Source organism: Anarrhichthys ocellatus, unplaced genomic scaffold, assembly GCF_004355925.1.
Source record: "Anarrhichthys ocellatus isolate YVR2014 unplaced genomic scaffold, GSC_Weel_1.0 scaffold31, whole genome shotgun sequence".
Taxonomy (NCBI): domain Eukaryota; kingdom Metazoa; phylum Chordata; class Actinopteri; order Perciformes; family Anarhichadidae; genus Anarrhichthys; species Anarrhichthys ocellatus.
In genome coordinates, this window is record NW_022280061.1 from 1729010 (window position 1) to 1755502 (window position 26493).

The following is a 26493-nucleotide window of genomic DNA, read 5'->3' on the forward strand; positions in this document are numbered from 1 at the left end:
CAGATGATGATAGATTGTTCAGCAACCTCCAACAAAGACATTTCTTTGCGCTTACAAAACGTTGCCAGCTTGTCTTACCAGCAAAATGCGACAAATCTGCTTTTGATCTTGCGTATCCTTAGCTTTTCATTAAGGGGCACATCAAAAAGTCAATGTTTTGTGCATTTTTTTGTATCAGCCTATTGAATACTTGAGAAAGCGCATCACATTTGCCGTTGTGAAATCTCAGGTAAATGCTACCCACATGAAAACAAGTCATAGAACTATGCTGCATGTTTTCACAGTACAATCCTTTCCTCATAACACTAACTATGACTTGAATGTCGATCACGTCATATCCGTGTTCTTACCAGATCGGTTTATGATGAACCTGTTTATATCAAAGTGTACACAAGGACAATTATTGGTTTTCAGTAAAAGAGAACCAGAAGATTTTCTTCAATCTGATTCTCTGTACTCTTAAAGTCCCTTCATACAACTTCTAATTGGTATTCTATAAATATTGAGATGCTAACATTCTACGATCACTAAAACGGTTTCTGCTCTGTTTCTATTTGCCGCAGTCTTTTGCTGTCTCTGCCTGTTTTCTGCGTGTGTGTGTGTCTGTGTGCCTGCCAATTGTAAACCTGCTTGTACATGATCACATCACAATCTCAGCTCCTGCTGCAATCAGTGATCTAAACAAAGAAGTCAAGGACCTGACCCACTTCACAGGTCCTCCAATATGTGTGCATAGCTGCATGGACTACCCCAAATAGCCCACGATGATGGGCCATCGGGCTGCTATTCTTAGAACAAGTTACTATTTTCCCTCCTCTCTTTTATTTTTTCCCTTAACCCTGTCACAAGGACAGCTGAGGCATATGTGAGTAGAAAGAGGAAGAGGGTGCTAAAAGGGTAAAGAGAAGAATGGATCCACTGAGAGAGCATGAAACTGTAAGGCTGACTGGTTCATTCTGGGCACCTTATTTGTCTTTATTCCCACCAATTTTCCTTTTTCTTAAAAACTATTTGTATGTATTTATTATTGTTCATTTAATATTTCGACTGCTGCTGTTGATTGTCATCGTTATGTTCCTTTTGATGTTTAATTATAACATAGCGTACAGTCCAAAGTGTCAGTTTATCTTACAAACCATAATGCCTACTCACAAACATATAGAGCATCACTTCACTTTCAACTCAAACAACTGAGGAAGTTCACTTTTATCAGAATCCTCAAACATCTTGAACAGTAAATACAGCAAGCGCTTTCTCGGCATGGCCACTCCAGGGATGGGCCACCTCCACCCATCAATGCTGCCAAATATTCATCCCTCCCTCCTCTGCCACCATACCCAAGCCATTGTCGCCCTGCTGACCAATCACAGGAGGACTGCAGCTGAAAAAGGGAACAGCAAGGCTGGCTGCACACTTTTGAAAACGAGCTACACCTGACACGTTCTTGGAGAGCACACTTAGATGCACACTCGTCATCTTGCTGTCTTTGAGCTTTTGACATTGTAATTTAGGTTTTTTTTTTGTTTTGTTTTTCTTACATGCACCCTTTAGAGGATTTGCATGACTTCAGTGAAGTTTTTTTCAATCATTTTCCTCCAGTTCTAAATAGAGCTTTTCTCTTTGCTGTGCATCTTTCCCACTTCTGCAATCATGCGTCTGCTGACAGCTGTCCTGCTGCTTTCGTTAATTGGTGAGTATTTGGTCAACTTTAACCTTTGTTTAAAGTGCCACATGGACCTCATGAATGATTTACGCACTAGGCAGTCTAATGTTTATCTCAAGGATTTTAAACCATGTGCCACTGCATGTTTTGACTCTGTTATTTATAGGCCAAAGATGAAACTTTCTCTATAATGTCTAACTTGTTTTGAAACCAGTTGTGCAATATTCCCTCCAGCAGCTTAGTTTTATTGCTGAAATATTTAGCGGGTTGTAGCCCTCTCTGTAAATCCCACTCCGACGTGGAAAGGCTTGAAACAATCTTAATGTTTGAATTAGAATCATGTGATGTTGCTCTAACTATAAATTCAATTTGGAAAAAAAAACCAAAAAAACAATGTCCTTCCACACCATTTTCATTTTCATTTCTATTGATCATTTTAAGTCCCCGGTAATAAATAGTGCAAGCAATCCTTAGCATCTGTTTTTGCTTTCACAGGGCGGTATTACGGAGGCAATTTATGAAACCATGTTGTGATATAATGGGTGATAATGGTTCGAAGAATGTGATTATACAACCTCCAGACTACCACTTTAGGAGTCTTTCATAGCATATCACTATAGGTCAATGCTTTGAAGTTGATCACACTCATCAGTTAGAAGTCATTTTATTTGCTTTTAAAAAATACTGCAAACAAGCGTTTTATTGTCTTGTTAATCTAGTTTAATAGAATTCAAATGATAATTGAAATAGAGCTTATGACTGATTTCAGAGCAAGTCTGTAGTCGCACTGTGAAAGTAACATTTCCACTCTCAATGCAAATGCTGTACAGGCACAATGATATTCATAGCTGCTATAAATACCCTTTAAAGAATAGAAACTAAAAAGTGTGTCACCTCTTGTACACAGTGCCAAAATCTATGATTTAATGATATTACATGAACACGTATCTAATGGTAGACTACTAGTGTTAACGAGCAATATACTGTTATGATACAGGTGGAAACCTGTTTAAAAATTGTCCCCGCTTCAGTAATGCGCACTTTTTAAAATATCTTTATGATTATAATCATCCGGCTTCCTCATCTTGATGCCCTTCTAAAGGGCTTTAACTTCCTCATACAGGAAATTGATTGCAATTCCAACCTATTTTGATCGCTTACTAGTTAGAATATAAAACTATTTTCAACTCTTTTACCCTTTTTAATTTTTAAATTTAAGTGTCTTCATACTTTAGAAATGTCATTCGACTTTATACAACTTAAAACAGGGTTCCACCTTTTTATACTTTATCGTATTTTTTAAGCTTTTTCATATCTTTCATAGCTCTTCAGTAAACACTTTTTACGTTGATTCTCACTTCAGACCTCCGATTTTTCTGTTTGTGAATAAAAACAAAGGTTCACACTTATAGCGTGCGGGACATTGCGCCACTTAAACTGTCGCTTCAACCTATAGCGTGCGGGACATTGCGGTTAGGTTCAGGTTAAGATTATGGTAAGGGTTAAAGATTTGGCTAGTAGCGGTTATAGTTAGGGTAAGTCTCCAGGAACTGAACTGAAGTCAATGTAATGTCTCCAAAAACATGACTGTGTATGAGTTGGTTTCTGTGCGAGAAGAAATAAAATTTGATACTGGATGATTCTGCAGGACAAAGTGTGGCGTCTATGTTGTGTGGCGAAAAGTAAGGACGTGGAGGTTGTGGTGATGGATGCATACTGTGTTGTTTTGAGGAATGTGCGTTTTCAAAACATTTGCTTGTTTTTACTTCACTTGGATATTTGACACTCAAACATCCATTGAATGATTTGTGTTTCAGACTTGAAGGAAGTTTGGTTAGGGTCACATGGTTTTGTGACATCACAACTAGCGTGGAAGCCAGTCATAGTCCGATATGCAGCCATATGAGACATCTTGTTTCCATCAGTTCAACTTTTGAAATGAAGTTGCATATTTATAGATTCTGGATTTGTGGTAACGAGAGAGAAGCATAACAATTTATTTTAAGAATTTTTGACCATATCAGACTCAAAGTACTACTTCAAGCAGAGCATCTTGTTGTATCTTGACACACATCTGAAGGGCGCTTTTAAATCTTTCCCTTGCCTTAACTTAAATGCTTTAGTTGTCTACCGTATTGTAGTGCACAGATATTATCGGACCATTATTTAAACTTTGATGATTGAACATTAATTTGTTGAGGAGGGTGTATTAATAAGTGTAGGAAAACTGATACTACCATCACTTCCTCCTTGTTGTCCTTTTCAGATTCCATTTCCTGTATTCAGTTTCTGGCGCCTCTGAACATGGAAGGAGTCACAGGGCAGGTGCACTTCAACTCCACCTCCCAGATGGCCACTGTCAAAGTGTCTGGTGCTGGAAGCTGTGGTTCACTTAACTTCTCCCTTAGCCCGTTCCCCGTCATGTATGGCCATTTTGCTCAGCCCTGTTCTGAAGCAAATATCGGCTCCAGCGTCTTCACCTTCATGGCTGATCCCTCCTCAAACCCCACCGTGTCAAGCTTCCTCGAGGACAGCTCAAACTTCGATGACTACTCGCTGACTTTGCAGACGTGTAACGGCACTAAAGTATGCACTGTTGTAAGTCGAGGTCAAACGCTCAAGACCTATCAGGCCAGGTTCACCGGCCCCATTGCGGGTAATGTTTACATGCGCCTTAACAAAGGAAATACCGACCCCAGGCTGCTTGCAGATCTAGTTACAATCGGTCAGGTCAATGCCTCACAAACCAATGTCACTATCTTTGGATCCACAAGCACTGCTGCAAGCTGTGATGTCCTTCTTAGAAGCTTGAATTCCTCCACTTTGACCAATATGGGCGTCGTAAAAGTCGGAACCCCTTCACAGCCTGAGAAATCCCGTCTGGACCTGACCAGCTTCAACATCAACAATCGCTTTCTTCTCCTCCGCATGGGGTCAAGTTACAAGTGTGCTCAGATTTATATTGTGCCGGAGAAACAGGTGAACGCTGTCTTGAATATGAGAGAGATCAAAGGATACTTCATCTTCCGTCAGGCTTCCCCGTTTGATATGACAGAGTTGAGGGTGAACCTGACTAACTTAAAGAGCAGAGTGGGCCCTTACCATGTCCACAATTTCCCTCTCCCCTCAGTCAGGTCGCCTTCATCAAGCCGGTGTTCAAATGATAATGTGGGCGGCCACTGGAATCCATTCAGTGTCAACACGAACAGCCCAACATACCCAAATGGGCCAGGTTCAACCCACGACATGTATGAGATCGGTGACCTCGGTACCAAGCACATGTCCCTCGCAGGTAGAAACGAGATGGACATGATGTTCACGGACTTCAACCTCCCTCTGTTTGGACCAAACAGCATTGTAGGTCGCTCAGTTGTGATTCACCAAACAGATGGTGCTAGGTATGTTTGTGCGAGCATCAGCTATCCTGGTGAAGTGATTGTAGGCAGAGCCACATTTCAGAGCCCTGTGGTCGGTGAGATCTGGTTCACCCAGCTAAAAGACAACCCTCTGTCTGACGTATCCATCTTCACGGACTTGTCATATGGAAATACCTCAATGACACCTACAAGAAACCACAACTGGCATGTTCACACCTACCCCATCAGCTCAGAGAGGGATGACGATGAAAGACGCTGCAGCACTACAGGAGGACACTGGAACCCCTTTAACATTAACACAGGAGACAGCAGCTATGCCCTCCACTGTAGCCCATCCGGTCCCTTATCCTGCGAGGTGGGAGACCTCTCCAGCAAACACAGCACCATCAACCTTGGCACCACAGTGGGCGAAGTGCAAGCAAAAAACTTCTTCACTGATGTCACTTCCTGGTTGTCCGGGTCATCCATAATCGGTCGTTCTGTGGTCATCCATGAAGCAGAAAGGGGAGGGCCAAGGATTGCTTGTGCCAACGTCACAATGGTGCGGGTCCCCAAAGCTAGCTTAGGTAGCTGGTTTGGCAACCAGATTCCTGGCGGACAGGTCCGGTTCTCCCAGGCCGTCCCACAAGGCCCCACGACTATAAACGTATCCTTGATTAACCTGAACGCCTTAGCTGGGGGTTACCATGTTCACATACTGCCCGTCAAACCTGGCAGCGCAAATCCCTGCTCCAACGCAAACATCCTGGGCCACTATAACCCGTTAGTCGTGAATGCATCAAACAGCCCCATACCTGGAGCAGGCACAGTGGACCAGTATGAGATTGGGGACTTGGGCGGGAAGTTTGGGACTCTGAATGGCCTCAACCAGTCTGAGGTTGTATACATGGACCCTGACATGCCATTGACAGGACCCTACAGCATAGTGGGAAGGTCAATGGTGATTCACTACTCAACAAATGGATCAAGGTGAGAACCTGTGTTTGTGCTTATTAGACAGAACGAAACCAACAGAGTATGAGTGAGGGAAATATGAAGAAATATTTCACATTCAGGGTGACCACAGGTTCCTGTATGTGAAGTAGTGGGCACTGTAACAATCATACTGTAGCCACTGACTCTTTTTCTCATCACTTCATGTACATTATGATACAGATACAGCATAGAAAAAATGGCATCAACTCTAGCTGCTTTAAAGTTTGAATGGTCACTGATGCCTTTGCAGCAGGAGCAGACAACTAAGCTTCACCACCCAGAGTGGACCTCTGGCACAGTGACAGACTTAGTCAGACTAGTGAGGGCAAGCAAAGGTGTAGGATATCAGACAGTGTCATATCATGTTTTGTGTTGTAACACACAGATAAACCTCCTCATTCATTGCGGAGGAGAACAATCTACAGGTTAACCCTTCAGGATTTGGATATGTTTTGCTAATCTTGTGTCTTCCTGTGCGTGTCTGTGTGTTTTCTGGACAGAATGCGCTGTGCTAACATCTCAGCTGACAGGGCTACAGACGGACAATGGGTTGTTGCTAAGGCTGTTTTCAATGATGCAGTGACTGGGACGGTGAAACTGGTAAGAGCCACAGTCCTTTCCACTATAGATTCAGGTGTTAAGCTAGTAGCGGCTAATATAGCCTAGAGCCGCTAGTTTAAGCAGACATTTACAAACTTGTAGTCTTCAGCCCCAATCTCGCTGACTCAATGGACACCTTTATACAACTTTCTCACGCATGCAATAGTACGCTACTGACAGAGACCCATAAACAGACTGATGTATAAAGATGATGAAGTTCCCCTTTAAGAAAGACAGTGGTTGTTCTCATGTCCCACACCACCAAGATTGCATTTATCTGTGGGTGGCTCACGCCCACAATTATAGAAATCCTAACTCTCTAAAGTTCAGGTTGCCAAACTAAGCCACAGTGATGTATGTATGAACAAGGTTGCCACAGAACAGGAAGCATTGCCTATTTAGAGGCAGAGATGCATTCTCCTTTGCATTGCAAATGGCTCATAGTCATGTAAAACACCACACTCCATAATTAGGATAACACAGTTGGCCTTTGTCTGTAACTTGATGTTTTGATATTGACATTTTGATATGAATTTTGAAGGTTTTTCTTCAATTCACAAAGTCAGAAAGTATTCTTCAGAAAACGGCCTAATCCGTTCAAATGATAATGCCCAGCCCATCACCAGAAGCGACTTCCACATGACGGCAGCAAATTGAAAGAATCTGAATCCAATGGTTTTCTTTGATGGCCACAGAACACGCACAAGAATATCTCTCTTTCTAACCTGTTAGGATCCAAGCTGCCACAAAAACATGACAGAGAATTTCCGCTGCTCTGGACAGACAGTGAATTCATTATGCCTGTGGTGGGTTGCAACAAGGAGCCAAGGGAAGCAGGGGTAGGATCATTAGCTTAGCTTAGCATTTGTTTGCTGGCTAGTTAAACCTCCAGGCCCCCTGAACTACGAAGCTCCCCAAGGGAACAGCTGTCTCTGTCAGCCACCCTCCACAGGCCCCATACTGAGCTCTGCTCTACATCTATGGATACAAGCTTGTGATACTGTATTTCCTAAGAGGCCATATTATCAAGGATAGTCTGGGGATTAAACATTGTCATTAACCTTCACTGTCTAAATTTGCAGTCAGATTTAACTGAGAGTAAGTATAAGACTGGTTTAACAGGTTACAATGCAAAATCCTTAAACTTGCATTCTTAATAGCAGGGTGTGACTCCTCTGGTTGCAAAAAGAAGTCTCTAGATGTCGATAAGAAAATGTCCCAACTTCTCACTTGATTTATTACCTCAGTAAACATGAGTTTATGGTCTCAATCCCTACAACATGATGTTCATTTAGTAAATGATGGTCTCATTTAGAGTAAAATAGACAACAAAGCAGTGTATGCCGAAGGACCTAGTTACCTTGTGATTGACTGACTGATTGATTGTTGTCGCCCATTAATTCCTGATAATGGACACCTCATCGAGCATTATCCATTACATATATTTCAGCAAAACCCAACTCTGGTTGAACTATTTACTATGAGATTATGTTCAATTCAGTCTCTAATTGCCTGTTAATATTGGACATGTTGATGTTTCTTTCTCACAGCGCCAGCAGATGTTTCCTGATGGGAGTAGCAGTGATGTCACAGTGGATGTGATGATTCAATCGACAACACAAAATGTAAGGCCCATAAATAGGGTTGTAATCTTCACTCGAACAACATTAATTGTTGGCCATCAAGTTAATTTCTTTACCTTTTAGGATCAAGAGATTGACATTGAAATCACATAAATATACAGCAAGTACACCCGCATTTTCCCCCCTCCCTGCAGACAACTGTGGCATCCATGTTCATCACAAGCGCGCGGAGCGGCGAAGCCCGCCAGTGCACCGGTGTGGGAGATACATTCAATCCCTTCAACATGACATCAATGGTGAGACCGGCCTGTCTCTTCTTTCATTCCTGTGCTTCTTCTTCTGATTCTGTTGACTGCTCTGGAAGGCTGATACTAGTACTTAAGTAGTCAAGCTGTTAAATCAGCAGTATAAATCTAAATCAGTGTCCTTGCTACTGCAGAGCTGTTTGCTGGTATTTAAGTATTCAAAGTATTTAATTTGTTTATTTTTACTCTTATGTTAGTTCTAACATCAGCAGGATGTCTGAGTAAATAGCTTGATAGATGTCCCTTACAGTAGTATTTGTTTATAGCAGTACATGTTATACAATAAGAGTTATACCTCTCTAAATGCTTCATCATATGATCATATAAAGAATGTACTGCACCTAACCTGGTGTCTACTACAGGCATAGTATGCATATTCATATGCATATACAATAGGACAACACTTCAACCAGTGCAGAGAAGGAGGGCTAGGTTTTTCCTAACAATAAAACATGACCATTTAATGCCAGATAACATGCATAATGGTGCTTAACTGTGCTCGCTCGTCCTTTCTATAACCCCTTCAGAGCTCCAGCTGTTCACTGTTGAACCCTCTGAGCTGTGTGGTGGGAGAGGTGTCCGCAAGACACGGCACAGTCGAGCTGGCTGGGGGACGGGTCTTCACTGACAGCATCATGCAGCTCTCTGGAGACCACACAGGTACACGGACATTGTTTTGTTTTTTCTCAGTGTATCTAGCAGTGGTAAGAACTAAAGATCTCAACAAAACTTTGCTCTTTTACTTGCGATTTAGATGTATTTTTAACGTATAACAAACAATAAGAAAACAAAACAAGAATAACCCATAAAATGAGAAATGATGTCCTTTCAAACACAACAAATAATAATCCACAAAATAAAACATACTATATGTTAGAAAAGGAGTAGGCAGAAGTAATCACTTAAATGGTCGTACTAGCAATGCCGTTAAAGTTAATGTTTCATGTGTATGTAGTGGTCCGTGGAACTGTAATTCTGAAGAATGGAGAAGGCGTCATCGCGTGTGCGGACATCCTGCCAGAGTCCCCTTCAGCACTGCAGACCTTCCCGGCAGTGACTAACTTCAGCAGGTGAGTGCAATTAAACCACATTTAGCTTGAGTTCCAGGTAAAGGATTTGGTCATCTGAGGACAAATTCTACAGGAGTGATTCAGAGATGAATCACTCCTGTAGATTTGGTCATCTGAGGACAAATTCTACAGGAGTGATTCAGAGATGACGTGCACAGTACTTACAATACCAGTTCATCTTATCTATTCATCATAAAATACCGGAACTGTTGAGAAAATACAACAACTTGTTTTCTTTGGATGATCCATAATGTATTTACTATTAAACATACACTTTACAATAAGGGTAAAGTTTAACTGATAAAGCATTACAATTCCTGAAGATTGGTTGAACGCTGTTGTTTGATCATATCTGGATTGGATCAGAGCAAATAGACTGACTACAATGTATTTCCGAGTATCTCCAGGTAATTATCATATTATAAGACCAGCCGAGTTGATGTCTCATTTCTTTTTGCCCAGATATGACTTTCGTAAGAGGGTTGCAGATGTCCTGCTGTTGGAGACAGCGAGAGTCACCATCCTGCCCAGGTCTCCCAGCTTTGCAGCTGATGGAAATTGCCAGCAAGTGAACTTCATGGTGTCTGGTGAGACAGAAACCCATAACATGCTCTGATATAAACACAGCAGTGTGTTGACTGTTTAATCATAGTAACCAGAAACACCAGTAACAGTGATCTGAGAGAGTGAGTCAGTATTCATTCCTCTTCCTCTGTTTATTCTGAACATCATGTCAAAAAGATCAAAATATGGCCTTTCAAATTCTCAACAGGCGCCACCCTCCATTACGAATAGTGTGTTTAAGTTGGGTAAGTCTTCAGCAGTCACTGAATATAGAGAGAGAGAGAATTCAGCAAAGAAAGTGCAGCATAATGCTTACATTGAGGCCAGGATTGTTCTGTTCTGCGTTCACAATTGAAACGTTTTTTTGTGTATGAGATATAAATCCATCCGACTGTATATGCACAGCATATTAGCCTATAAAGATGTCAGCTGCTTCCAGGACCTATCTGGGCAAAGCTGTGTGCCCAGGCTGAGTCCATCAGGACAATGAACAATTACAGCCATTGAAGAATCTTTAGAAAACCTGAAAAATTGCACAGTTACCTGATCCTGGAGTTGAGTGTCTGTGTGTCTCACTCTCTGTCCCAGGGGGGAACAGAGAAGTATCCGTTCAGAGGTTTCACACAGCATAGCACAGGACGGGCATTTATGCCCTCACAAGTCTCCCACAAGCTGCAGTAATAAGGCCTCCTGTATCGTGATAATGAGTGTGACAGCAGGAAGATGCACACACACCGAGAGATTTAAGACAGCATGCAGCTGAGAATGTGTGATGATGATGATAACGTTTTCAGTGAGGACAGAAAAATAAACAGTTAGTGATTTTTGAAGCAAAATTACGTGCAAAGCAATCACACCTATAGAAAGTTAAAGAAGTTATTTGCTTGAAATACACTGCAGCATTTCAGGTATATCATCATCCGACTTATTGATGGAAAGGCAAACCCATAACTACTTTGGACTGCTGTTATACAGTAATTATCAAGTATAATAACTCGGTCATTGCGGCTTGGACAGTCTGTGTGTATTTAAACATTGCCACATTGTATCTTAAAGGGGACGTCCGCACAGATCTACTGCAGTCTGTCAAAACCAGCGAGAAGATGGGCAGGTTCAGAGAGTCTGACTCATGTACAAGTAAGTACGCTCCACGCTGCAATCACGAGCAGACTTTCGTTGGCATTCTGGGAGTGTGAAATGGTCGACGCATTCAAGCGAGAACAACTTTTGGAACTCCTTTGGTGTCTCTCTTTCTAATTCTTATGTAATAATGATAATAACGAATAACCTTTCCGATGTGGTGCCCTCAGGAAGCGCAGGTCCGATGCTGATGCCAGGGACTTGTCTCCTGGGCTTGATGTTTGCTGCTGCCTGCCTGCTGCCAACCGGATTTTCGTTGTAGCTCAGAGATTTGGCCACACCGTGCATCATCATGGATCCTCATATTGTAAAACTCTGAACATGTTTACGAGCGCACCAAATGATATGATGGTCACTTAATCGGGTTTCTTTGTACAACTTGGTAATCATTTTAGGTAACAAGCTATTCTTTAACTGTTAAATGTAGCCTTGGTGTAGAGACGCTTCATTGTTTCGCAACAGATGTTGCTTATCTTTTAATATTTTAGACTGTTAAACGGGTGGGTGAATTTTATGCTGTACATTTTCCAGATATCCAGACTTTATTTCTTCAATTATGCACCATCATCATATTCATGTCAAAATGTATGTAAATGTCTGGAAAATTGTGAATATAATAATGTTTATGTCTTGTGATGACAATCTGTCTTTATTTTTTATTTCTTTGCCTAAACATATCTCGGCACATAAATATGAGTATTATATTCCTGGTAAGTGTCCATCCTCGGTCTTTCAGCTCTTTAGTTCATCAGTTACACTGCTGCCATTGACCTCTGACCTTCTGGAAAATTGCTGTAGAGCATCTAGACCAAAATCTATTTATTAACAACCAAATAACATTTACAACTAGGACTTTATTGTAGTAAATGCGATTTATTACTAACTTATCAATGGCTTATAACGGATATATACAGCATTAGTCGATTAACTGTATTAAGCCTTTAAATAAAACCAAAAAACTACCATAGGTCTTTATACCCCCAGTGCAGGTAATGTCAATCATGCTGCTGGGGGGAAAAAAGACAAATTAAATGTGTCAAGAGGGAAAAAGGAATAAAAACAAGAACCGCCTAGTAAAGCACACATTGACGAGTTAAATAACTTGAGTCCCAACAGTTTTATCAAGTAATTTGATATATCTTTTAAAAGTTGATAGTATTACCAATGATTTACACGGTAAGTGCCAGACATCTTTTACTTCCTGATGATGGCTGCTGTCTGTGGTGCCATGGTGTAATTTAGACTCCTGGCGTAGAGCCAGGATTATAATATTGGGGATATTCATAGATTGTGGTCTTTTGTTTTTGGATTATTATTCACAGAAAAGGAGGCGAGTCTGGATCCCTCTGCGTCGACTGGAAGAAACTGCAGTCACGTGACCAAACACGTCAACAACGACATGGCAGCCCCCCGTTTTGTAAAGTAACACACGGTCCGAGCTGATAAAGGAGCGCTTCGTTTGTTAACCCAAGAGTCACGTTTACAAGACGAAAACACCCGGTGTGTATTCAGCATTTCACTGGCTGCATGTGGGGGTGTTGTTGGAGGGGGGGCACTTTGACGTAAACTAGCGGCGGTGTGGCACGGAGGGAATGGGGGTTGGTTACCACACGCGCTTGTCTGGAGCGTATTGTCCGTTCTCAAAGCGGGAAGAAATGCGTTTACTTTGAGCCGTAAAACCGAGCTAACAGAGGGAAGAAGTACTAATATGCTACCACCACACCCACGTTTAAATCTACGGCGACTCGGTGAATATATTAACGCTACTAGGTGTTGGGTGTTATGGCCTGTTGATAACAGTGATCGCCCTTCCCCATCAACCCAAACCCCGTGGCTGTGACAGAATACCATAAGCAGCCGTTTGTCTTTATTTTAGCTAGTTAGCTAGCGTAGCTAACGTTAGCAGGTTATATGTAGAAAGCTACCGATTCGTAATGCCTACTTGTAAACAACAATCGCATGCAGGGTGTAGCCAATAGGAGAGCTCATCGATGAAGCATACTGCAACGTGATTGGTCAGCTCGTAGAAAGTTGTCTCGCCCTACGGGTGAACGTGAATAATGCAAGTGAATTCACCCACTGCACGAGTTTCCAAGCCAATTGGACTATTATTTTAATATTTAACTTATGTGACAGTTGCTCAGTCAGCGTGTTACAGCAGGTTAAAGATCCAAGTGTGGACTGTGACCTTTGAGCTCCACGATAATAGCCAGGTAACATTAGTCTACACAGTCGGTCACTGTCCTGCTCCAGGCACCTGAAAAGCAACATGACTTCCCAAAAATCAGGTAATCTCTGGATAATTTGGGAGGGTTTGAAGAACCATAGACGAGGGAGTGTCCCCATGTTTGTTGGTCAAAGGGTAGTTGTGTGAAATGTGTGTTTTTTATTTAGATTGAACCGATTCTCTTTACATTACACATACCTACGTAGATATCTTGCACTTGGTAAATCCCAGCAGCATTTATCTTGACATTCACCTATTCGTACACGATAAGGGCATTGCAGCTCTGTTTTGAAAAGGTGTGGTAACAAATTGTATTAACGTGTTTTTTCTCCATTCAGACACTGCCATGTCCCCAAAGATCACAGGAGAGCTGCTCAGGCAGCTTCGCCATGCAATGAGGAATTGTAAATTCTTCTCTGAGCCCATACAGGCGTACATCGTCCCTTCTGGAGATGCACACCAGGTAAGTGAGATCACCCACATGCCGTACAGTACACTACGTTTATACCCGATTACACCCAAATATAAACTGAGACGCTCACGGTCGTGCAGCTGCTGTTCCTTCCCAGTTTTGATCCGTCTTGTCTGACCTTCGCAATTAACTGTAGCCCTTTGCTCACTGCTCCCCTCCCTTTTTTCCCCTCTTGGTGCACAAGACGAGATGTGAGAAGAGCAGCAAAGGTGGCAATTCAAATGTCTGACTGGTTGATGGCCACTTCCCACTGATTGTTAATGAAGCTGATCTCTCACTCGCTCTCTCTCACTGTCTTTCTCTCTCTGCCCCCATGACTTTCAGAGTGAATACATTGCACCGTGTGACTGCAGACGTGAGTTTATCTGTGGATTTAATGGCTCTGCAGGTATGTTTTGCTTGTGCGTGAATGGCAATGTAACACATGCTAGACTGGGCAGACTGGTAGCTAAGATCGAATTTCCACTGTGGATAAACCTAGCCTAGGGCAATGTGATTAATTCACTTTCGTTCAACTTTTACTCTGTGATGTATTCACAAACCACCCAGATCCCCCGATGCGTCGTCTCATGTTAATTTGTATTTGTACAGTACGACATGAAACATCGTTTTTTTACGATGTTAGCGGAGGTGTACTTTCAGGCGAGGTGACCTACTTTGGAATAATCCCTGTGAGAAATCAGCACCTCTTGAAAAAATAAAAGAAAAGAAGAGCTCATTCATACTCAGACTGTTTGTTCGCTGCTCTAATTTCAGAGGCATATAATGTTGTTTGCTTCCCAGAACTGCACAAGCACAACTGACACATGAGGCATGTAACAGACAGTAACAGACTAGTAATAGTAATGTTTTACCGTTCCAGAGTCAGTTTTCTTGCTTACGTCTGTTGCACAAACCAGATCCAACAAAGCATCTGTGACTGAAAAGGTCAAACCCGCTTTGTGCGTTGTGACGTGTAGGTACAGCCATCGTCACGGAGCAGCACGCCGCGATGTGGACCGATGGCCGATATTTCCTCCAGGCCAGTCAGCAGATGGACAACAACTGGACCCTCATGAAGATGGGTAATGTGGCCCCAACGGAGGTTTCTACTGTACATGATGAAAATGAAAATGGCCCGATAAAGCATGAATGTTTTGACCTAATTTAAGAATAAAAAACAAGGCAAGATTGTCCTGTTTATGTCTAAAATGATGCTGTATGTAAACTACTGACATGACTCAGGCCTTTTGTTTTATGCCTCTGTTTGTTGATTCATAATGATATCCAGGGCTGAAGGAGACACCCTCTCAGGAGGACTGGCTGATCAGCATTCTGCCAGAGAACTCCACGGTGGGAGTCGATCCTTGGATCATCGCTGCTGGTAGGTTGCGGTACAACAGAACTACGCTAACACAATCAGAACTGCGTGAACACCGTGCTCTTCCCACAATACACATGTTCCGGAAAAAGAAAGATCTTTCCATTTTGACCACAGAGAGAGCGTGATTACTAATAACGTGCTCTCGCTGAACAATAACTTCATAAGCTTTCAGACAGGTACTCTCGTGCTGTGATTTTACCACTGCTAACTGTGGTGGAAAAAAACGATTTAATCGTACCGAGTGAGTCCTAAAATAATAAATACTGAAACAAGAAAACATTGAGAAAAGAAGTTTGTTTTTGGAATATTTATTCTCTAGCCAGAGAAGGCTTCATCCTCTGCCAGCAGTTTGCAGGAGGATGGGCCAAGAATGCAGTCTGAGTACATCTTTTAAAGGGTTAGTCCACATGGGAAAGGAGGGAAGGTGTGTTTCTCACTAGCACATCTGTTTTTGTTCCGAATCTACATAATTGACATACTCCCTACGCTAAAGATTTACGACTGATCTAATCTGAACCCGCCCCTTTTGGATACTTCCTTCAAAGGAAGCTACAGCAGACATACCATATAGCTTTGTCAAACCATTGAATAAAGCACATAAAGTCACAGAAGAAAAGTACTTAGCACAATGGAATTGTCTATCACACAACACATCTTCACACTTCTCATGTTATGTTTCAGATCAGTGGAAGAACATGTCCAGGGCGCTGACCAGTGCGGGCCACTCTCTGGTGGCCGTGCAGGACAACCTGATCGATGCGGTCTGGATAGACCGCCCAGAGAGACCCAGCACGCAGCTCCGCACCTTGGGCTTAGAGTACACCGGTCAGTGCCAAGCAACATTCACCACCATTATTATGACATACTCGCTTATTTTACAGGAGCTAAACTAGAGATACAGAGAACATACATTAACAGAATGGAGACAATATTTTATTCTTGAAGAATTATCTATTTTATTGAGAGCAGACGTATTTCCCATAGTTTGGATTGTGTTCAAGGCTTTTACATTTACAAAATACAGGTATGTAACCAGCTACACAGTTTGTGGAGGTAATAATTAATTTACTTATCTGTGACTGACTTCCTGTAGGTATTTCATGGCAGGACAAGATCACTGCACTGCGAGCCAAGATGACGAAGAGGAAAGTTACCTGGTTCGTTGCCACGGCGTTGGATGAGATTGCATGTACGGATCTTTTTTTCTTCCTGTAATTACTTCTGCCAAAGAGATACTGGAACCTATGGAAGTGTCGGGATGATTTACTTAAATCGACGACGTGTTGAACATTTCAGACACAAACACCTTCGGTGTGGAGATGTAACAGTAAAGTACATTTATCAGGAACATCAGAAGTGGACTTGAGTACAGTACAGCCATCGCTCGTGAAAATCTCACAACAACTTCTCAGTTGACAGCAAACATGTTCGTCTGACATTTTTACTGTAATCATACAATATATCTTAGCCCTGTGTTTGTTGGGATAACAGCTCCAGAGTGTGCTTTGTTGAACCCAGGTTTATGTTTGGAGATATCCTGGTTAGCCCAGAGCTTGTAGAATTCTAAATGCGGGGTCCAAACATTTCCGCCCCAAAGGAACGAAGAATGAAAGGCCCATTCGGGAGCTCTCTCGTCGATGTACAGAGTCGTCTCATTAGGTTTTAGCAGTTTTTCTTGTTGCGTAAGCAGCAGTACCCAACATCACTTCTGTTACATAAGTCCGTTTTGATACACGATCACGATCCAAGGACCCAGGGATGCACCGGTGCCCCTCTAGATGCCTGTCTGAGCACCTCGTTCACCGCGCCTAATGAGCTCTTGTTTCTGATTGCCTGGTCTGGAGGGTTTGTGTTATTTAGAGTAATGCAAATTTTTGATTGTCATCAGGTAGCATTCGGACAAGAGGGTCTCAGTGGGCATTATGTCAAAGGGGATTCGCTCGGGCATCCACATAGGATGAGTGAAAGTCCAATCAGAACTTTGATATTAAACACCAAACAAATTGCAGTGAGATCCATACAGTATATTAACTGTACTGTTTACCGACACTGTCACCGTCCTAATGGGATGAAACAATTTATTTCTTTAATTTCACCAAATGTTATAACAATGTAATGTTCTGTTGTTTCCTTTTCTCAGGGCTTTTTAACCTCCGCGGTGCAGACATCGAGTACAACCCTGTGTTCTTTGCATATGCCATCGTGGGGATGAACACAATAAGGTGATGGAATATAACAATGCAGCGCCATGTTGGCAGCGTCAGCGCTCTGTTAATCACCTTAATGCTACTGAATAAATGGTTATGGTAACTTATGGGTCAGTATTTCTAACACACTGAACTTCCCCTTCCTCTCTGCAGGCTTTTTGTGGACCTAAAGCGTCTTTCTGATCCCGCACTGAGAGAACACCTGCAGCTGGACTCCCCCAGCAAACCCGAGCTGAGCATCCGTACGTTCCCGTACGAGTCGGTCTACACGGAGCTCCAGGCCATCTGCGCGGCACACGGCCCCAAGGACAAAGTGTGGATCTGTGACAAGGCCAGTTGTGCTCTCACACAGGTCGTCCCCAAGGTGAGAGAGCACCGTAAAGATAGCTAGATTGTGTCTCGATTTTGTTTTCCTTGTTCATACGCGGGGCCGCGCTCCCAAGCGTCACCTGTCTCCTCATACTTATACTATACGTCGTCCCTTACACCATGAATTGCAGTTTTTCTGATGGGAGGACAGAAACACACCTAGTGTCAGGGTTATTATTGGGTACAAACTTCAAAATAGAGCGAATCCCCTTGTTTTAACAAAAGCACTCCTAATGTGCATCATTGTACCAGACATATCCTCTTGGCTATAAACAGTTTATTGAACCATTTGTCAAGGCATTTTGGTGACCATCATAATTCTCTCGGCTTTGACAGGTGGCACATAACTTTGCTTGAAATATGTCTGGTAACACCGGCTACTTCTTAAACTGTCAACGTTTCCTCTTAATGTGTTCTAGTCCAACAGGTCTCCGATTCCCTACACTCCACTCTGCCTCGCCAAGGCAGTGAAGAACGCAGCTGAGATTAAAGGCATGAAAGTGGCCCATGTAAGAAACCCTGGACCGCCTTAAAATCTGTTGTGTGCATCAGTTAAGGAAAGGATTCATGGCTTCTTCGTAAACTGTCCGAGTTAAACTGCTATTTTCCCCCAACAGATCAAGGATGCAGTTGCCCTTTGTGAACTCTTTGCTTGGTTGGAAAAGGAGGTATTTTCATTACACCCTTTTAAATCCATAGCAGAAAATCACAGATTCCTCCAGTCGCTCTTCACAGGGTTCCCACTGAACGTTAAAGAAAATGAATCAAGGATGTCATTGTTTTTTCTTTAAATGAAACATTTTGTTATATTCACCAATGAGCCTCGACTTTCTTGGCAACTTTTCAAACACTTTTTGTACGGAGGAAGCTGCTGCTTTTTGGATATTTGTGATAATGTGATACAGCAAGTGTTTGAATAATTACCATTGCATGATTCCCAAATTTACGGTATCTGTTATTTTGACCAATACACCAAAATTTTACCCTCTAATATTCTTGTAAACAAATCTTGAATGCTTACTGATTGGTGTGTCGATGTGATTGTGGGAACCCTGTCTTCAGTTGGAGGTTCGTGCGTAACTTGGCTTTCACTTGAATTGTATAACATGCCAGTGTTTTTTTTTTTTTTTTTAAAAAGCTTTCTGCATGTTTTATAGATTCCAAAAGGTGCCGTCACAGAGATCTCTGCTGCCGATAAAGCAGAAGAATTACGCAGGTGGGGCTGCCATTGAGGTTTTGCACATTTGTATTGAGAGATAATGATGGTAGCTTTTCTGGTGGCATATCCCCCTCTACTGGACATGGAGGTGTAGTAAAATGTCTACTGAAGGCCTTGAAATGAACATGCTTTGTTCAATTGTAACATGTTTTATTCTCTCAGTGTGCTGAAGAGATTACACATTTGGATATTTAAACATCTGTAATCAAGATGTGTGCATTATTGTGTGAGAGCGTCCCCTCTCATGCTATTTTGTCTTTTTCAGCCAACAGAAAGATTTCGTTGGCCTCAGTTTCCCCACAATTTCCAGCGTCGGCCCGAACGGAGCAATCATACATTACAGGTGAGCGGGCTCATGAAACAGACCCAGGTGTATTCGATTTGTGTAACTGTATCTCCTGTTTTCTTTTTATGCGAAGTTTTGTTGTTGTAATAATAATAGGTGACTAAGCCCTATTTTTTGTCTTTTTTCTTCAGACCTCTGCCTGAAACCAACAGAACCCTCTCCATGAACGAAGTTTACCTGATCGACTCTGGAGCTCAATATGTGTAAACGAGATAATCATTACATACAGCAACTGCATTTAGCCTAACCAGCCATGCCGTGACTTGTATCAACACCTCCATGCCAAGAACACGGACCACATAGGAGCAGTTGTGTGTTGTTGTGCTTTACACGCAAACATCTGCTTATTGTGTCTTTGGCAGTGATGGAACCACGGACGTCACACGCACCGTGCACTTTGGGACACCATCAGCTTTTGAGAAGGTACATTCAGTTATTTGCTAGCGCAATGTTTTCATTGTCACAATGAGTCTAACTCAAGTTGGAGTTTAGTTTATCGACAAAAAGCTATTTGAGCTGTTAATATTTTCAACATGTAAAAGCAAAAGCGTTGTCATCATACATTAGCTGAATTTGTCACAACCCTGATTATATTTCATTGTATTGTTTGTGTTGTGTGCTCCCTCTCTTTCCTCCAGGAATGCTTCACCTATGTTCTGAAGGGACACATAGCTGTCAGTGCTGCTGTTTTCCCCAACGGGACGAAAGGTGTTGTCCTATAATCTGACACCTTACACTGTAAATAATATACCAGGATGATCAGCATTGACAAACACTGACGTGCAGATGAGTTATTCACTCATACAGTGTTTACAGTGTCTCTTGTTGTTAGAAAAAAAAACAAGTCAACAGTAAACATGTGGTCGCTCAGGAATAGTGCATGCATGCTTTCGGTCAGTAACTAGTAAACAGGGTCCTGGACAGTGCCAACACATAGACAAACCCATTCAGTTTCACATTTAAATGTTAATCCTGCGTTACCTCTGCAGGCCACCTGTTGGACTCATTTGCCCGGGCAGCTCTGTGGGAGTCGGGGCTGGACTACCTTCACGGGACGGGCCACGGCGTGGGCTGCTTCCTCAACGTCCACGAGGGGCCATGCGGCATCAGCTACAAGACCTTCGCCGATGAACCTCTGGAGGCCGGCATGATCGTCAGTGATGGTATGGCAGGGAGTGCTTTTGATTCAGCCAGTGAATATCACAGTAGCAGGACTCTGTAATGTCTTTTAATTCATACTGTCAAATTGAGCCGTTTGTCATGCTGGAAACCTCTGCAGAAGTTAAAAGCACCATCATAATAAACTCAATTCTTTCTTTCTTTTAGAACCTGGGTACTATGAAGACGGATCTTTTGGCATTCGTATCGAAAATGTGGTTCTTGTCGTACCAGCCAAGACCAAAGTAGGTCCTTCAACTGAGAGCAAGGCCTGATGTTCATATAATCATGGAATCCAAAGAGTTTGATGCTTGGAAGGGATTTATTCTCAATACACATGCACTGGTAGCAGGCCAATGGTGATCTTGGGTTACAGGAAAAGCAGGTTATGACACGGGAAATGCAAACGCTAAGCGTTATCGATTGGCCTTAGCGTGTGTTTACCACTGAGGTGGAGACAACAACCTGGCATGGACTGGTTGGACAGCCGGAGTAGATACATGGAGTAGATATACGGCCACGCCAGCACACACAGACATAACAAAACACAGAGAGAGACACTAACAGGGGAATAACCAGGAAACACTGGGGAAAATACCTTATTCTCATTTTACTGTTTGATTATAGCATCAGGAAAATCAGTATGTTTGTGTTTTTTTGTCCGTGTGTTCAGTACAACTACAGAAACAGAGGTAGTCTGACATTTGAGCCCCTCACTCTGGTTCCTATCCAAGTGAAGATGATGAGCACAGAGCTGCTCACTCAGAAGGAGGTAAGGAACATCCAGTGGGATTATGTGTAATATTTCAAATAATCAAATCCACCCATTAAAAGATTGTCTCAAAACATTTTATTGGTGAAGACTTCAAACACAACAAAACAATCAAATGTAGCCTACTTAACACTCCGTAAGAGTTGCAGAAAAAATGTGACACGTAGGAACAATTTCAAATCACGATACATGCACTTAAAAGTTTTGTTATTATTCCCATCTATTTCTATTACAGTATGCACTACTTAACCACAGTCTCCTCAGAGTGTCATGGCCCCTCTTCTCTGTCCTGCAGCGCGACTGGGTGAACGAGTACAACAGAAAGTGCCGGGACGTGATTGGAGCAGAGATGGAGAGGCAAGGCAGGAAGGAGGCACTGGAGTGGCTGACCAGAGAGACCCAGCCAATCGTCTGAGGACGCACTCTCGCGCAACCCGATCCTTTTGCCCAGGAGTACTGTGCGATCAATTGCTCTGCAGTGATAATCGTTGGTATTTTTCCTCATCTTTCTCAGTGTCTCACACTCGGCTTCTTTTGTAAAAGACATTGTATCAGCAGTTTTATTAAAGATCATTTTAAAAATCAAGAAAGAATGTTTATACGTCTGCTACTTTGTGTCTCTAATGAGCTTTTTCAGGTTATTCGGATGTGGAAGAACCTTTCTTAAGGTGTGGAAAATATGAAGTGAAGAAAGTAAATAAGAAAAATACATAACATATTCAAAGACTATCCCTAATATGCATTTTCAAAAAAAAATCCACAATGACAACTTTAGACATATGCATGATTATTAAGCCTCTATTTAACTAGTAGCATAATCCATTTACATTTTGCACCCTGATGTGTGTTCTGTTTACATTCAGTGTTTCTCACCACAATGCAGTCATGAAGGCCTTACAGACATGAATGCATTGTCTGTTTTATAAAACACCTGCAGAATATTTAAAACCTTGCCCTGTTTGCGTCCATGTTTGCTAGCTTGCAGTCTTCTCATCCCCTGCTTCTGCTGCCACGTTGCTGCGCTTCTTAGCCTCTGTACCCGCCAACTGTCTGTCAATAGAACAGCTGTAAGCATGGCAGAAATGTGGATCACGTTGTCGTGTGCTCACGACTGTATCCGGAACAAACAAAACTGGGACTCACTAATAAATAGCAATGCTCTCCATAGCACTACTGGTGGTGGAAAAACTCCACAGGTACCTGCTTCTATCTTTCAGGGACAGAGAACTCTTGCTCCACCTTCTATTGGCTAAAACTGTGACGTCAGAACAGGTATCGGTAGAACCCAATGCAGTTGCGTGGATCAATATCACACACACATCCTTGTTTGCTCTTGCACCCGCCCATATTGATTTTCATGTAAAACTGTTAACACACTTTTTAACTTGGACGTAGACTGAAGCTTTAAATGGTCACACCAGTGATTACATTTTGTACTTTCATAAGACACACAAGTGACAGACTGAAACAAAGATGTTACAGGGCTGCAGAACTAGTGAACCCAAAGTGAGATGCAAGGTTAAGGTTATTTATTTTTGAAAAATACGGGCTGGGGGAGATATGGAGCTGGTAGCTGAGAGGACGAGCAGGATGGTATTTAAGTTTTCGATCTGGCGGTGTGGAGACAGCAGACTAGTTGAAGAGGCTTGATTATGGTGATGAGATGCAGCTGATGGTTGTGCCCTGACTCCAGCGCACCTGCGTGCAATCACACACACACACACACACACACGCCTGCAGTGAGAGAGACAGAGCTGCCCTCAGGTTAATCAGGCACTTAAGATGTTGATGTGCAGGGGCATATGTAAATAAGGAATGGCCAACATTTAAGCAGCAGTGGACATATCCTGAACTTTAGTCCCTAATATGGACCAAGCTTTCAGATCCTACGTTTCCCCATAATGCAACTTTATAGCGTCTCAAGTTCCTGGTAAACACCCGCCTCTGTCAAACGTCATAGCCCAGTCTATAACGCAGGGTTTCTGTTATCAATTCGTAGTCTCCAAGCCTTTGCTGACACAACCCTGACATCACTATGACATCATCAGGGTTATTTCCTGTTTGTTTTTTTTACACCCATGATTACTAAACTTACTTTAATTGGTAAAATGGGTGGAGTGCCCCTTCAGTGGCCTGTACATGAGGACATATCTTTAGTTTTGACTGACACATCTGCAGAGTCAAAGCTCAGACCTTCCAGGTTGCGATGTCTCTCTAGTGCCGCCTCGATACATTCAGACAACTTTCTCCTCCTCAACCCCACAGCACAACTCTTCAACACCTTCTAGAGCTGCATGTAAAATATGGGAGGGTCCAAGGTGACGCCACTGTTGGGATCGTTGGCGTACTCCTGAAACGTCAGCGGCAGCGTCACTGCACTTTGCCCCTCTGGTCCCCGCGGGGCTTTAGCGGCCCACTCATCCTCTTCCTCCTTCAGTCCGATGGGCAGCGGGTTACTGTAGATGTAGTAGATCCTGGAGTTGTCTCTGGCCGCCTCTGGTTTCCTGAAGAAGGCGAGAGGGTTGATGAAGCTGGTGGACCTCTTCACTGCTTTGACCGCCACGGGGTCCGCCGGCTCGCCTCGGGTCACTGCACTCTCATACACATGGGCTCTCTTTGACTGCCTGGTGGAGAAGATGACTGCACTGATGACTTTAACGTAACCTAATGTGATGCCTTGTGCTCTATTTGAATGTACGGTCAACTAACACTCAGCAGAAGGAGTACAAGTAAACTCAATATTAAAATGTCAATGATGCAACGGTCCTATGTGCTATTAAACTAGTTCTCTGCACCTACGTAGGAACGTCCATGGATCCTAGTATAGCATCAAAGCAAATGTGAAATCTGATCCTCACCTGGTTCGGTTGTAGCAGACGGTGATGCAGTACAGGCCGGTGATAGTGAGGATACATAAGGCCAGGGCAATGATGACAATGTTAAACACTTTGAACTCTGAGAAGAAGAAGAAGAAACAGTTTCACATGAAAGAGTCAAAAGGAAGCATCATTCATTCAGTTAAACTCTATTGTGACAGTTCTGTGAAATCAAACTGAAGCGATATGAAAGAGTGCAACACACCAAACAGAGCCGTGTTCGTCTCCAGGTCGAGTAGTCCCAAAGCGGCCGTCCCGTTCAGATGAAGGCTGTCTGCCGTCATTGCTCCGTCCTGTTGGGCTCCACTCATCCTGCTGCCATTGGCTTCCAAAACATGGACTGAATGCTGAGCTTCACTGGTTTCAATAGAAACCCGGGCCATGTGACTCAAACGGCTCGACTCTGTCGCCGTGGAGACACCCCGTCTTTTGTCTAAGCCCTCAGTTCAAGTTGGACACCCCATCTTCTCCCTCCCCTCTACTCCCCTTGTTTACTGTTCATTATTCTGCTCAGCGTTTTGGGGGGACACTGAGGGGAGGGAGATGTTGGCCCTTTTTTTTTGCAACAAGCTCTGAGTGGTGATCCAAAACCAGAGAGTTCAGCTTGTTGCAAAGACCACCTTTGAAACGTGTGAGAGGAACCTCAAATCACAGTTAACTTCCAATATGTTGTCTTGAGTTTTTAGCTTTTTGTTCTTGAAAGCAATCCGATGTTAGAGGATGCATCCATAAATAGAATGACAGACGTCTTGCTGCCATCTGCACTTATTATACACAAATAACGTTGTGTGCCCCGGGCTGTCCTATACTTCCAAAAACGTCTGTATCAAATAAGGGCTTCAACTTCGACTATTTGCATTATCAATATATCCGCCAATATTATTTTTTATCTGTTTAGTCTCTAAAATGTCTAAACATTTTGAAAAAGGTCCATTTATAAGTTCCAAAAGTCCAATTTTACATATATAAATAGTATAGTAATACAAAAAACTGTCCAAAGATGTTACATTTTTGATAAACTGACAAGAAAAGTGAGAAAAGCAGCAAGTGCTCATGTTTGAGAAGTTGGAGATAACATAAGCAAATAAATTATTAACTTTCTGTCGAATCACATCTTCAGGATTATATCAAATCTCATGAGAAGTTAACAAGTCATGTAAAGCATAAAGGACCTTCTACTGCAGAATAACAACTAAAATTAAATGAAGCTTTTCCACAAAATCTGCTCTAATCAGACAGAATTCAAATCGTTAGCCTCTAATGTACTGGCCATAGCTGTTGTACTTCTCCACGAGTTGTCTTTATGTTCCTCACTGCTTGTTTTGTGTGTTTTGGGGACAGGAGTACAGGACTTGCAGGACCAGGTCCTCAGGCCGATGCCAGAGCCAAAACCAGCAAAAAAAGGGCAACAAAGACAGCATTCTCCTTTCTCCTTCTGCTTCACTTCACCCTGCAGCATCGTTGGAGATATTGTGCAATTAGTTAAGCTTCTAATTAAAGCAGGGTTTTGTGTCCCTGTTTGACGAGACAAGCTGCTCTATAAAGTGAACTTGGAGAGAATTTGTGAGTGACCTTTGTGTCAACCCGCTCAAAGGGTGGAGTCGCTACGCAGGATGAAACATAATGTGTGTCACAAACTAAAGATAAGAGCGGGAAATGGTTTGTAACTTAATTTAGTTTAATATGAGAGAAATAGTGATTTTAACCAGCTCTCACACATGCCACCTATCTATGATGGAACAACTGGACACTAACAATCTCAAGCTGTCTTCACTTTTCAGGCATTACTTTAACAGTATTAGTGTTCAACACAGAGAATATCAGTAGAAACTGGAAATCAAACTGAATGAACCTTCTTTTTGCGTGTGTGTTTGACACTTTAACCATCCTCCACTAGATGTCAGAGCTTGCCTGAGTATCTGTAGCTCACTAAAGGACAGATCTGTGGTCAGTCCGGCAGTTTGATCTTGAGTGACAGCGGTGGCCTTAGTATCCCAAGTCAGCATAAAGAAAAACAAAGAGAGAGAGAGAGAGAGAGAGACCGACTGATTGATCTCAAAGGCTGATGTGTGTTTATTAGCCTCCTAAACTTCTTTACGGTCTGTTTGCTCTCTGCAGAGTGAAGCTGTTTTGATGTAAGGGGCACGTGGGTGGCATTAAGTTGGTATGGTTTATTTGAGCAGACCAGTATGCATAAACCAACTCTG

The 26493-nt window shown here is 42.6% G+C and overlaps 3 protein-coding genes across 5 annotated transcripts; 2 read left to right on the forward strand and 1 right to left on the reverse strand.

The window, feature by feature from the left end:
• The first annotated feature begins 1376 nt into the window (after window positions 1-1376).
• cusr (Copper-only SOD repeat protein) lies at window positions 1377-12054 on the forward strand. The gene is made up of 10 exons (XM_031864648.1): window positions 1377-1690; window positions 3930-6009; window positions 6516-6615; window positions 8166-8240; window positions 8393-8494; window positions 9031-9163; window positions 9459-9573; window positions 10036-10160; window positions 11194-11274; window positions 11448-12054. Exons 1-10 carry the CDS (start codon window positions 1651-1653, stop codon window positions 11537-11539), a joined length of 2943 nt encoding a protein of 980 aa, XP_031720508.1. The 5' UTR covers window positions 1377-1650; the 3' UTR covers window positions 11540-12054.
• Window positions 12055-12643: 589 nt separating this feature from the next.
• xpnpep1 (X-prolyl aminopeptidase (aminopeptidase P) 1, soluble) lies at window positions 12644-22000 on the forward strand. 2 transcript variants are annotated; one of them, XM_031864651.1, is made up of 20 exons: window positions 12644-12777; window positions 13843-13967; window positions 14301-14364; window positions 14936-15040; window positions 15247-15339; window positions 16021-16164; window positions 16433-16528; window positions 17480-17561; window positions 17700-17910; window positions 18335-18424; window positions 18533-18583; window positions 19073-19131; window positions 19400-19477; window positions 19612-19683; window positions 19843-19903; window positions 20119-20188; window positions 20470-20643; window positions 20807-20883; window positions 21312-21410; window positions 21706-22000. In XM_031864651.1, exons 2-20 carry the CDS (start codon window positions 13851-13853, stop codon window positions 21823-21825), a joined length of 1863 nt encoding a protein of 620 aa, XP_031720511.1. In that variant the 5' UTR covers window positions 12644-12777; window positions 13843-13850; the 3' UTR covers window positions 21826-22000. The 2 variants fall into 2 exon arrangements, with proteins under 2 accessions (XP_031720511.1, XP_031720510.1); XM_031864650.1 differs by lacking the exon at window positions 12644-12777 and adding an exon at window positions 12807-13565.
• On the reverse strand, window positions 21472-24707 carry LOC116392858 (uncharacterized). Of its 2 annotated transcripts, none has more exons than XM_031864653.1 (3): window positions 24492-24707; window positions 24269-24365; window positions 21472-23914 (listed from the first exon to the last, which is right to left on the reverse strand). In XM_031864653.1, the coding sequence occupies exons 1-3, from the start codon at window positions 24667-24669 to the stop codon at window positions 23695-23697; spliced, it is 495 nt and encodes a 164-aa protein (XP_031720513.1). In that variant the 5' UTR covers window positions 24670-24707; the 3' UTR covers window positions 21472-23694. The 2 variants fall into 2 exon arrangements, with proteins under 2 accessions (XP_031720513.1, XP_031720512.1); XM_031864652.1 differs by having other exon boundaries at window positions 21472-24034.
• Window positions 24708-26493: the final 1786 nt, after the last annotated feature.